General features: G+C 40.3%; 1 protein-coding gene across 11 annotated transcripts in view; it reads left to right on the top strand.

The window, feature by feature from the left end:
- The window catches only part of phactr4b (phosphatase and actin regulator 4b), a 192,561-nt gene extending 184,484 nt beyond the window's left edge, over positions 1 to 8,077 (top strand). For all 11 annotated transcript variants that reach the window (XM_063033795.1, XM_063033790.1, XM_063033794.1 and 8 more), the window contains 4 exons: positions 386 to 447; positions 2,553 to 2,690; positions 3,334 to 3,410; positions 5,250 to 8,077. In XM_063033795.1, the coding sequence (XP_062889865.1) occupies positions 386 to 447; positions 2,553 to 2,690; positions 3,334 to 3,410; positions 5,250 to 5,265 (293 nt within the window). In that variant the 3' untranslated portion in view covers positions 5,266 to 8,077. The remainder of the gene's footprint in view (positions 1 to 385; positions 448 to 2,552; positions 2,691 to 3,333; positions 3,411 to 5,249) is intronic.
- The last annotated feature ends 5,646 nt before the right edge of the window (positions 8,078 to 13,723 follow it).

The raw sequence follows: 13,723 nt of genomic DNA, 5'->3' as shown, positions 1-13,723 counted from the left end.
TTTCCCAATTGTTCTAAGTGGATGTCTTCTATTCCGAGCTGTGCCTTGTGGTCCTACACTCCCCCACCATGGGAAATATCTTCTCCACATCCATTCTCCTCAGTTTGGGAACAAAATATGACTGACGATGCAAGGATGATTCTTGGAAACAATCAAAATGATGCAGGGGAGGGAGGAGCAACTGAGCGAAAATGACAGTATTGATTAAAGCTGGTAAAACCCTCTGGATTCATAAAGCTAACCCTCAGGGTAATCTGTGTATAAAAATGCCCATGACTATAATGTCTATTGTGTCACTCAATGTACTGCATATGATATTGACTTTTCTAATCTCAGCTTGAGTAATGGAACAGATGAAATAATTGTTTTTCTTTAACATTTACAGAAAAAGATGAAGAACAGGAACGGGCAGAGAAACGGGAAATCAAGAGACGGCTCACTAGAAAGGTACCCGACTATCAAATGGGCAATTTATAGTTTGTTGGACGCAGGTCTGCATTAATAACAAATCAAATGGAGTGAGTTTGTGGCCTTTTACCTCAACCAAAATTAGGTGTACAGCAAAACGAGAAACTTCCTTGTAAGGTATGCTTGCATAACAGATGTTGAGACTAGGAATGGGAACAGTCGAATTTTCCCAGAGTTTTGAACGAAGCTGCAGGGAAAGGGTGATCGGGATTATCATGTTCCAAAATTGTATAGATCTAGACTGGTTCTTCCAGATCAGAGGGTAGGAAATGTGACCCCACTATACAAAGAAAAAAGGGAGAGATTAAGTGAGCTACCAACTTGTTCGCCTGCTGTTAGTGGTTGAAAAAAATGTTGGCATCTATAAGAAAGAATGTGTGATATTAAAATGCTAAGAAAATAAAAATATGACTCAGCAAATTTACGAAAGGTAATTCATGTTTGATGAATCTATTACAGTTGATAAAAATGAAGCAATAGGTGTGCTTTTGAATTTTCAGAAGGCTTTCAATAAGGTCTCATAAAGAAGGTGACTGAACAAAGAGCATGTGGAAATTGGGGTACTGTACTAAGTAGAATGGGTTACGAGCTGGTTAAGAAAGCAAAGGATAGGAATAAACATATCCCTCTGGAGCTTGTAGGTTTTGAATAGTTGGGTAACATAAGGATTGATACTTAAATCCAATTACACTCAATCCATATAAACAAATGTCAAGTATGATAAGGTTTGCTGATGGCAGGAACCTTAAGTGTGAATGTGAGTAGTGACGAGGCTTCAGGAAAGTAGACAAAGTGAACACGTGGGTGGAAGCATGCCTGAAGATTACAAGAAAGGAAAATGTGATAGAAAAATGGTAAATGTGCTATTCATCTTAAATAGTGAGAGATTAGGAGATGATGATGTTCAAAGGGAGCTGGTGTCCTTGTAGACAAAAGCTGACAACCTGGTATAACAGGTAGTTAAAGGTAGATGCTGTGCTGTCCTTACCTGAGAAGATGTATACTTGTTAGAGGGAGTACAACAAAGATTCATCTAACAGGTTCCTCAAAATTGAAAGTAAAGTTTATTGTTAGAGTAAGTAACATCACCACACACAATCCTGAGATTTTTTTCCTGCAGGCACACTCAGCAAATCTATGGGACGGTAACTAAACAGGGTCAATGGACAACAAACTATGCAAATATAAATAAATAGCAATAAATAATGAACATGAAATAACAAGACAGAAGGCACTTTAAATCAGTGTAATTATCCCCTTTTGTTCAAGAGCCTAATAGTTGACGGATAGTAACTGTTCTTGAACTTGGTGGTCCTAGTATGGTAGGTTTATGAGGAAAAATTCAGTAAACTGGACACACAGTTTTTAGAGTTTAGAAATTGACAGATTGAAATGTACAGTATTCTCAGGGTAAATGCAGGGATAATGTTTTCCATAGTTGAATGTCAAACTAAGGATCAGAGGACCAAATTTAGGGATATGCTATTTAAAACCGAAAGGAGGAGAAATAAATCTTTGTCAGAGGACTAGTGATTCAATCATTGATCACATTCAATGCAGAAATGATTGGTTTCTGTACGTTAGAGGAATAAGGGATATAGATATAGGATAAGAATGTGCTGCTGAGGTAGATTAGCCACTATCACTACATACTGGAGCAGGCTCAAATGGCCAATTGGCCTAGTCTTATTTACATTCTCTTTTACTGCTCTTTGATCTCCAACAAAAAAAGGGGGTGCACAGAGGTGAGTGACTCTTCCCATTCATAGTCATAGAAAAGTATAGCACAGAAATAGGCCCTTCATCCCATCTAGTCTGTGCCAAACCATTTAGACAACTTACACCAGGACAATAGGCCTCCATACTCCTACCATCAATATACCTATCGAAACTTCTCTTAAGCATTGAAATTGAGCTTGCATACTCCTGTCTGCATTTCTAAAATAGTTTATTTGTTCTTCCCAGTTTAAGAATTCTGGACTGTGACATATTGGCAAATAGTGTATGTTAGGAAAGTTCTTTTGATTCCTACCACAAGTCTTCATGGCAGATACAGTATATTCACTGTAATCTCTGATAAACAGCTCAGTGAAAGACCCACCGTGGCAGAACTCCAGGCAAGAAAAATCCTGCGATTCCATGAATACGTTGAAGTAACGGATGCCCATGACTATGATCGACGTGCTGATAAACCGTGGACAAAACTGACACCAGCAGATAAGGTAGTGAAAATGGTATCGTTAGCTGTGATATTGTCTATATTTCACTAGGAGCTTGGACTAATGCTAATTATTGCATTTAGAATTGGTGTGAATTTTATATTTTAATTGCTCACTGGCTTGGGGACTGGGACTGAGGAGGGGAGAAAAGGATCAGCCATGATGGAATGGTGGAGCAGACTTGATGGGCCAAATGGCCTCATTCTGCTGCCATGTCTTATGGTCTTATAAAATGTTTTCTAAATCTTTGTTTGAATTATTAGTGACTGTTTTATATTTGTTGGCATTAAATTTTTTTTCCCAGTAAGTGAAAACATTTGTCTTACCAAATACCGTTAAAACTTTTATTCAAGTAAAGTTATTCTTTATGTTTGTAGTGAATTGGCTTGAGTCAGGAAATTGTCCCTTTGTTTCTTTATGCTGGCCTATGTGTGCTCCCCAAAAGAAGCAAAATGATCCTACTGACAAGCATCTTTCCGTACAGAAGTCAGCTGCGATGATCTTAGCAAGCCATTACATTTGCAATGCCAGTGTAGCACAGAAAATGTTTTTGACAGAATTATTGTGTATTCTCTTTGATACAATAATTTGGAATAAAAATAAAGATTTCCTTCTAAAGCTTTATTTCATGGTTGCAACCTTCCAGGCAGCGATACGCAAGGAGTTAAATGAATTCAAAAGTACAGAGATGGAGGTGCACAAAGATAGCAGGGTGTATACAAGGTAATTTCAGCCTTTTAACTTTAAAGGAACACCTAGAGAGTCCCAACACAAAAACATGCTGCAGGATCAGATCAGGTCAGGTCGGGTGTGAACAGTCAGCGGTCTGAAGTGTTCCCTCTATGGATGCAGCCCGACTTGATGAATTCCTCCAGCACTCCCTGTATTGTGCCATTCTAAATCTGCAGTCTTCTTTGTGTTCCCACTCTTTCTAAACCTTGCATGCCTTTCAGGTGGCGATGATTTCTAATTCGGTGTCCACTCTGCTGGTACTAGGGTGCTTCAGTTTGCAAAGAGGGAATCAGCTGCCTAAATATTGACCTTTGCTGCAACTCTTGACTGCTTCAAAGATGTTCTGGGTAATACCAGCAAAGATATGAGTAGATCACACTCATCCTGACACTGTTCATTCAGGTCAAAAGTGACCTTTTTGCTCATTTAACCACTTTCAATCCATGTCATTTGCCATTCCCAGCAAAAACCCATCAATTTTTTTTTTTCTGAGGGCCTCCATCAGTTTGAGTTGAACGCAGATATTAAGTCCTAGCTGTCTAGATACACAAGCCTGGGCAGTACAATATAGAGACCGAGCTGTTTCCCATGTAGCGGGCTCCCCCCTCTGCACGCATCGGATGAACCCAAAGGAATGGCAGAGACCGAATCAGTTTTGTACCAGCAGCGTCACAGGAGTTGCCAGTCAGAATTGAACTCAATGTTGGACTGCCCTAGGGACTTCAGCTCTGGATTTTTCCCTCAGGGCTTACTCCTGAACGCTTCCTCATGAGTGGGTATAGCTGCAAGGCAGTGGAGATTTGAGATCAGAGTTTTCCTTCTCCTAAATGAGTTGCCAACCACAACTAACGAGCCCTATCTGACCAAAGCAACTGGTTTTAAGGCGCCAGTAACCCACCTTTGCCCACTCACTTCTCAGGGGAAACTGTTCCGTTGGGCTTAATAGCTATGCATCATGTGAAGACCAGGTGCCGGAATTGATTATCAGAGGCTGTTTGGGGTGCACACCATTGGGAGCATCTAATAGGTAGTGGGAGCTTGTCCCCATTACCACCCCCAGCTATGACAGCCTTAAGGAGTACATTGTGTATATGTCCCCGTTACCACCCCCGGCTAGGACAGCCTTAAGGAATACATTCTGTATATGCCCCCATTACCACCCCTGGCTACGACAGCCTTAAGTGAAGTAGCATTCGTGGGTTCACTGTCCATTCAGAAATTTGATGATGAAGGGAAGAAGCTGTTCCTAAAACATTGAGTTTGTGTATACAGACTCCTGTATCACCTCCTTGATGGTAGCAATGAGAAGAGGGCATGCCCTGGGTGATGAGGGTCCTTAATGATGGATGCTGCCTTTTTGAGGCATTGCCTTTTGAAGGTGCCCTCAATGCAAGGGAGTGTAGTGACCATGATGGAGCTGACTGAATTTACAACTTTCTGCAGCTTTTTCCATTCCTCTACAGTGACCCTTCCGTACCAGACAGACCACCGTAGAATATTTCAAAGCTACCTGGTGGAAAGGGAGGGCCTTTGTTTTAAGATCTCCGCACAAAGATGGGCCCTCTCATTTTGCAATAGTCCCTCAATGCAGTGTTACTGTTAATAATGTTCTCATTTCCTGAGGTGTACATTACCCCATATTTTCTGGAAGTGAAAGTCAAATCAAATAAGACTAGGAGAAGGAAACAAAAATAAGGGATTGTATAGATAGATAGACGTACTTTATTGATCCCGAGGGAAATTGGGTTTCGTTACAGTTGCATCAACCAAGATAGCCTCAAGATAGTCAGACACTCTGTGATTAATATTTGTTTTTCTTCTCCCCCCCAGGTTTCATCGACCATAAGAATATGCACAGATACAAATGGAAAGCAAGCTTGATGGTATATGTGCATAGATGGGGATGAGGCCCAAGCACTGTAGCTGATGCCCTGTTACACTGACACTTGTGTTCTATGTACTCAGTACAAATTCAGTGAATCCGGTGCCATGAGAAAAAATTAATACTTGATAAACATATGTAAATTCAGTTTTCAGCAAATCATAATCCTCAGAATGGAGCTTTCCCTTGATCATATCTGTCTCTGCACCTGCAGATTTATACAATACTGCAGTTGTATTGAAGTCTCAGCACTTGTTTAACACTTGCTGGGATGATGTGCCAGGGAATGACTGTGTTTCCTTTTTTAAAGCAGAGATGGAAGAATAGTAGGCCTTTGTATAGACTGTTATCTCTTCACCCCCAATCCCCTGCTCAAGAATATCTTCTCCCTATGAGTGTGCATTTGCACGCACTTTCAAGTTTCAAGGAAAACAGAGTGTCAACTGCTGACGAACCACCGAGGACCCCGATTAACTGTCTGGCCCTCTTCTTCTGCCTTGCCCTCACAACTTCCATCAGTTCTATTGCCCTTTAGTTGCTGGTGTCTCCAGGAGCAAAACTGTCTCCTGGAATAGAAAAAAAACTTTATATAAGGGTTTTCTAACCACCCACTCTGTGTAAGAGCTCCCCCCCCCACCTTTTTTAAAAAAAAAATCAAGTGCTGATTTTCACTGAAGCGGGTCTGTTTCGAAAGGAATATATCACTGTGTTGGGTGCCTTTCTTCTGAAGGCATCATGGGAGAGGCAAAGAGGCCTGGTTGGTGCAGGGAAACCATAACCCTTTGTACATAGGAAGTGACTGGTTTGCGTTGAATGTTGAATTGTGCCTCCGTGGGAAAAGAAAATTGCACCTCCCATTTTTGTTTAGAGTGAATATGTATTCATTTGTCTTCATATTTAAATATTGAATAAAGTATAATTGTGACTTTTTATAAAAAAAAATCAGAATCCATTCAAAACACTATGCTGATTTACTTCACAATCAAACTGTCAAATAGTTCATTTTAGTTTTGTTTTATCTTGACATTTTAAATTGCCTTGTAATTTATAACAAATCAGTTTTCTCAGTCTTGATCTCTAACAGGTGATTGCATAGACAAGATGGCAGTGAAGAATGTAATTTGTTTTTCAATTCCTTGTCTTCTTTACCCTCTGGCAACCAATCATCTTTTATGTTTTATATGAGTGTTTTTATCCAAGTGAACAGTTCAGTTAATTCTAGTCCTTTTTCGCGATGGAATGCGGTGAATGGGTTGTGAATGGGTTGAAATGAATCTATGTGAACTTGCTAAGACTTTTTTTACTTGCAGAGCTTGTGGCACTTGCTCTATTTTTAATTTTCAACATTCTCAGTCCTTGAAATCTGGATGTATATCAGTAAAATTCCAAGAATCTTGTCTATGGATAGACCAGTGGGATAGTTAAAATTAAATATATCTTGAATTAAAGCTTGGCAGTAAAATCAATAAAATCCCATCTAAGTATTTGATTTATTTGAGCTGTAATGGAATTACGAAAGGCCATAATTTTAACAAAAATTAGCAGCACTGAGGTAAAAGGCAGGGCAGCAGTGAACAGCCCCTCGGATGCATTATGATGCCACCACATTGTCAGGTTCAACCATGGTCATTTTTCATGCGTAATGATATTGTTTCTCTGCTGTTTCTTGTCTACCTTTGTGCATTTAAAGTTGGCAAGAATACAAGAGGATTCTTTAATAAGAGATTTTTTTCATTTATTATTCAAGTCATTGTGACAAGTAGCATTTGTAATACATCAGTGCTGCACTTACTTATTGGTTGATGGGGTCAGTAATATAGTAATGACCCTTCCTAATAGAAATCAGAGTTATCCAATGGGTTATTGGTTAATGCAATGGATGGTGACATGTTGTACAGGTTGGAAAGGTCTCTTTCTGATCTCCTTGTGTGCTAACTTAACAGCTTGCATCTCACAGTCTAGACACCATAATTATCCTTGGGGGCCCTTGGGCAAAGGAGGAAGGTCAACTCAGGATTCCTCCTCCTTACTATGTTATTTCCCAGTGGGAAGCCCAGGAGCGGGGCAGGGATATGGTGAGTCATTGAAGAGCCAAGTTGCACTTGAAGAATAGCCACATGGAGCAAGTACTAAAGGAATACCAGTACCCTCCTGCTCCGGTCAATGATCGAGAGAGGGAAGATGAGACAACAAGGGTGCTGCAACACACTGGAGCCTAATGGGCATGCTAAACTGCTAACAATTAAACTTTAGTATTTTTATTAAGCCAGTGCATACAATGCGGCAGGGATTAAGATACCCTCCCCTCCTGGAATGATTGCACATCTGTTGTATGTAATGTTTTTAGCAAAGTATCTTAACACATTTCTTTTTTTTGTAAAGTGTTGGATATTTTAAAATGGTCTTCCTTGTATCTTTTTTTCCCCTCTGATACAGCTTATGAGTTTATTCATTGAAACCACACCATGGTGTTTTTGTATTTTGAGGGGATCCAGGGTATAAAATTGCTCAAGAGCTTTATCATAATTGTTTGTCAGTTTTGAAATTCAACTGTACTGGGAGGAAGAATAAAAGACCAGATTGAAATCCAGCCTCCCTCATTAGAATCTTTCATCAAAGACATGCAAATTTTTTTTTTGCGGTCTGTATAGTTGTTGTATGTACATTTTCATATGAGTTGTAAATAATTGACAATTAATGTTGCTCTTATAAATTTTTTTTGGTGTATTTTGTTCTCATTCAGTGCTGCTTTCTTTTATTAAAAAATAGATTCCTATTGGTTGTGAATCAATGTTCTGTTTTAATGTTGATTCTTGCCTGAAAAACACTTGTACAAGTTTTGTGGTAAAGATTAGCTTTATTTGTCACATACACATCAAAACCTAGTGAAATGCATTGCTTGCTTCAATGACCAACATGTCAGACGATGTACTGAGGGCAGTCTGCAAGTGGTACTATGCTTCTAGTGCCAACACTGTATGCTCACAATTCACCCCAACCGTACATCTTTGGAACGTGGGAGGAAACCAAAGCACCTGGAAGAAACCCAGATGCTCACGGGGAGAATGTACAAATTCCCTATGGTGACGGGAGTTAAAACCTGTTCTTACAGTTGGTACTGCTAAGCATTGTGTTAGCCACTCCACCACTGCGCGAATAGTATCTCCAAACAGCCAGCAGGTTAATTTCACTTCTGCTTTCTAAACAGCTGTAACAATAACTTGGCAGTTGGAGGAGGAGGAGGAGGATCTTTGTCTGGATTTAGATTTTGGTTAATTCTATCCATCCACAGCCTCCTCAAGGCCAGTGGGACTAATCCATTAGAAATCACACAACTGAGAAACTTTTGACTTTCTGTTCAAGTTTTATTACTCCTGGAAGTGTTCATCATCAAATTCATATTCAACCATACTGGAAATAAGAGTGAGAAGACCAAGCAGCATCTGGAGAGTAAATTATTGAAGTTTCCTGATCAAATGGATCTGGGAAAAGAAGCACCCTGTGGTAGGATGGAAAATTGGAGGGATTTGTAATATAAAGGATCATGGTAAATCTGCCCCAGGCCCCAGGCCTCAACACCTTTGCACCTGTTGCACAAAGCTCACAACTCTCCTAATCTTTCAAAAAAAAACAGCCTCCTTACAATGCAGGTACCTCAGTGATGCAGCCATCACAAACCTCTGGCATGTAGCACGCCAGAGATTTCCCACCCTCTGTTTGAAATGATGGTTCTACCATCTGTCCCCTCACTCAGGGCTCTCCTACTGGGGGAAACATGTCGTCCTCTATCTTGTTACATCACCATAAGATCTTACATATTTAAGAAAGAACAGACTTTGTTCTTTTAATCTTCAAAAAATACAAAGCTACCTCAAAGTACAAAATAAATTTATTATCAAAGTACGTATATGTCACCATAAACAGCCCTGAGATTAGTTTTCTTCCAGGCAGACTCAATAAATCTATAATATAAAAATAACCATAGTAGAATCAGTGAGAAACCACACCAAATGGGTGTTCCACTAGTGTGCAAAACACAAGAAACTGTATATACAAAAAGAAATAATAATAAACAAATATGCAATAAATATAAAAACATTAGAACTGTACCTTCCAATACTAAAAATTAATGCACTTTAGTACTCGTGTGATTCATCTGTAGACTTTATCCACATCTTCATAAGTTACTGTGTGTATGTGTACTACTGTGCTTTACACCCTGGTTTGAAGAAACATCTCATTTCTATATACATTATACGTTATATACATGTATATAGTTAAATGACAATAGACTTGATGAGATGAAGAGTCCTTGAAACTGAGCCCATAGATTGTGGGAACATTTCAGTAATGGGATGAGTGAAGTTACCCCCTTTGGTTCAAGAACCTGATGGTTGAGGTGTAATAGCTGTTCCTGAACCTTGTGGTGTGAGTCCTGAGACTTGTGTACCTACTTCCTGATGACAACAGTGAGAAGAGAGCATATAGTTTCCCTTCTTCTGCCCTTCTACCTTCTTGAAGGGTGGAGTGACGTTTGCAATTTTACAGTCTTGCAGAACCATTCCAGAATTAGCAAACATGGACACCTTGCAGTTTGTGCTTTCCACTAAATCATTAAGGTAAGGATTAATCCTTGGAGCAACCTATTAATTACATCTTTCCAGCATAGAAAAGAGAGGTTGCTTTTCCTCAATTATAAAATTTGTACACACTGGGAAAAATGTTCTAGGACCTGCTCAAAATTCAACCATTGTGGAAATAGTACACACACACACACTGGCTTTTTCTTTACATACACCTGCTCATTAATGCAAATATCTAATCAGCCAAACATGTGGGAACAACTCTGTATAAAAGCATGAAGACATGGTCAAGAGGGTCAGTTGTTTTTCAGACCAAACATTAAAAAGGGGAAGAAATGTTAGCTAAGTGACTTTGGCTGTGGAATGATTGTTACCTCCAGGTGGGGTCGTTAGAGTACCTCAGAAACTACTGATCTCTTGGGATTCTCAAGCACAACAGTCCTAGACTTTACAGAGAATGCTGCAAAAAAACAAAAACATCCAGTGAGCCGCAATTCTGTTAGTGATTTCATTAATGAGAGAGGTCAGAAGAGAATTGTCAAACAGGTTCAAGCTGACAGGAGGGTGACAGTAATTCGAATAATCATGCGTTACAACAGTCAGAACGCACAAAACATCAAACCTTGAAGTGGTTGGGCTACAGCAGCAGACCACGAGCATACATTCAGTAGCCACTCTACCAGGTACAAGAAGTAGCTGCTGGGTGTACATCAATAGAGATGAGTACAGAGCAAGTTGCCCTGGGAGTTCAGGTTTTGTGGCAACAGGTCAAATATAAATTAGGAAAGTTCTTAACTGATAATTGAGTTTTCTTCCATGTGAAATACCTAGAAACAGCACTGAAAGTAGGGTACACAATGTACTCTGGCTGGGGGACTTTAATGTCTCTCACCAAGACAGCTTGAATACTACCACCAGTGTCCAAGCTGACTGTTTTGAAGATGGCAGCCTCCAGATTGTCATGAGAAGTATTAGTGAGCATAGCTTTCTGCTCACAAATCTATCTATGGAGATAAAACCTTTATTATACAATCAGATGGGCACCATACAATTATGTGAGGATAATCCCTTCTTCACACCAAGGCCATCCTTAGCATTTTGTTTATTGCCTCAAGCATACTAAACATCAAAGCTGGATCATGAGCAGCGTCAGAAATGTACACCACAGTAACCTGTAACCTCATGACCTGCTATACTCCCTGTCCTTACTGTCAAGGAGAATTCAGTGAGGAAATCAGCAGCACTGGGCTCCTAGCATCACCTAAAAACAAGGTGCCAACATATTGAAACTGAAACAGAGGGCTGGCGGCTTGTGTAATCAAGAGACCTCACGATAGATCGTCTACTTGATTAATTACAGAGGTTCCAAAAGGCAGCAGACGAATTCAACAGATTGGGCAGTAGTCAAAGGAGGAAAAGGACAGTCAACATTTTGGTTCGAGGCCCTCCAGCTGGCCCTTCAACGTTGACTTCATTTTGCTGCATGGATGCTGTCCGACCTGCTAAGTTCCTCCAATGCCTTTTGTTTTGCTCCAGAATGAAGCAGCTGCCACATCCTATGTCACAGTTTAAAAAACACACTGCATTTTGTAAGTGGTGCACGCTGGGTGTCAACATCTCTGTGGATCTAACCTGGTCCCAATATATCAATGTAGCTATAAAGAAGGCAAGACAGTGGCTGTATTTAATTAGAAATGGAACAGAAATCTGCCTGGTTGAACAAATTGTGTTATTCTAGCAGGGGTGAATGTACACCAGACCCATGCAAGTTTAAAGATAAAACTTGTAGAAACTGCAATGAAGTAGGACACATACAAAAAAGCATGTCGGGAGACAAAAATAAATGGACTGCACAGGGAAGAGAAAAAGATTTTTTAAAAAATCAAGTTACAGTTACAAAAGGAGCACTAATCTGCATGCTGTTGATAATGACAAGAGTGATACAGGACTGCGTAGCCTTGAGACGTACAATGTGAAAATTAACAAAAGATAAGCAATATGGCTTACACACCAGAAGTGAACAGTAAAATAATTGAAATGAATTGGACACTAGCTCAGCTCTTTTAGTCATTCCACAAAATGAATTTGAATGGCACTTCAAAGATACTGAACTGAAGCCTGCTGACATCCAACTACGAAGTTATACTGGAGAAAAGATAACTCCTGTGGGAATAACATTTCTAACAGTGAAATACAACAACCATCAAGTCACATTGGGATTGTATATGGTAAAAACAGGAGGGCCAGCACTCTAGGGCTGTGATTGGCTGAGACAACTACAATTTGATTGGAAATCTGTCCTCCATTTGAATGCCACACTCCCTACAATAAACTGAAAGCAAATTAACAAAGGTACTGGATGGATGCCACAACAGTGTTCAAGGATGGCATTCAAAAACTCAAACATATCAAGTGTAAAATAGTATTAAATGAAAATGCCAAGCCCAAGTTTTATGAGGCCTGTCCAGTTCCTTATATCATCTGTTATAAAGTGCCCGGTGAGCTAGATTGCATGGAGCTGAAGAAATTCTCTCCAAGATCAAGTGGAGCTCATGGGCAATCCCAGTGGTCCCTGTAGCCAGGAAGGATGGCTCTGTCCGGATCGGTGCTGATTTTAAGGTCACCATCAAATTAGATCAATACTCTCTACCCAGGATAGAGGACATCTTGGCAAACCTTTAGAAACATAGAACATAGAAAACCCACAGCACAATACAGGCCCTTCGGCCCACAAAGCTGTGTCAAACATGTCCTTACCTTAGAAATTGCCTAGGGTGACCCACAGCCCTCTATTTTCCTGAGTTCAATGTACCTGTCCAGGAGTCTCTTAAAAGACCCTTTCGTGTCTGCCTCCACCACTGTTGCTGGCAGCCCATTCCACACACTCACCACTCTCTGTGTAAAAAACTTACCCCTGACATCTCCTCTGTACCTGCTTCCAAGCACCTTAAAACTGTGCCCTCTTGTGCTAGCCATTTCAGCCCTGGGAAAAAGCCTCTGACTATCCATACGATCAATGCCTCTCATCATCTTATACACCTCTATCAGGTCACCTCTCATCCTCTGTCACTCCAAGGTAAAAAGAACGAGTTCAGTCAAGCTATTCTCATAAGGCAAACTCCCCAATCCAGGCAACTTTGTGAATATCCTCTGCACCCTTTCTGTGGTTTCCACATCCTTCCTGTAGTGAGGTGACCAGTATTGAGCACAGTACTCCAGGTGGGGTCTAACTAGGGTCCTAGATAGCTGCAACATCACCTGTTGGCTCCCAAACCAAATCCCATGATTGATGAAGTCCAGTGTACCATAAGCTTTCTTAATCACAGAGTCAACCTGTGCAGCAGCTTTGAGAGTCATATGGGCTCAAACTGCAAGGTCTCTCTGATCCTCCACACTGCCAAGAGTCTTACCATTAATACTATAGTCTGTCATCATATTTGACCTACCAAAATGAACCACTTCATACTTATCTGGGTTGAAAACATTTTATGGAGGTGTTACGTACCCCGTAACTGGGTTGCCAAACCAGCAGAAATGGATCACTCAGTTGGAGTCTGGAGTACTAGAACTAAGAAAGTTTTATTAAAGAAACAAGCAACACAGTAATCGAAAGGATAATAAATGCAACAGTTCAGCGATGATAAACACACATGTGCACAGAATTAAGATAACAGCATCAATCAAGCTCTATCGTTGTCTAGGGGTAAATGACCAAATTTCAAAATGACTCAAAGTTCAGTCCAGTTCAGTTCGCAGTAATCGTTGCCATGGCGATGGACAACGTGGGGGAAGAGAGACAGAGAGAACAGGAACAACTGATCATTCAGACACTGCTTCAC

The sequence above is a fragment of the Mobula hypostoma genome, chromosome 26, assembly GCF_963921235.1.
Source record: "Mobula hypostoma chromosome 26, sMobHyp1.1, whole genome shotgun sequence".
Lineage (NCBI taxonomy): Eukaryota > Metazoa > Chordata > Chondrichthyes > Myliobatiformes > Myliobatidae > Mobula > Mobula hypostoma.
Note: the sequence above shows the minus strand (reverse complement) of the source record. Positions and strands in the feature narration are given on the sequence as shown.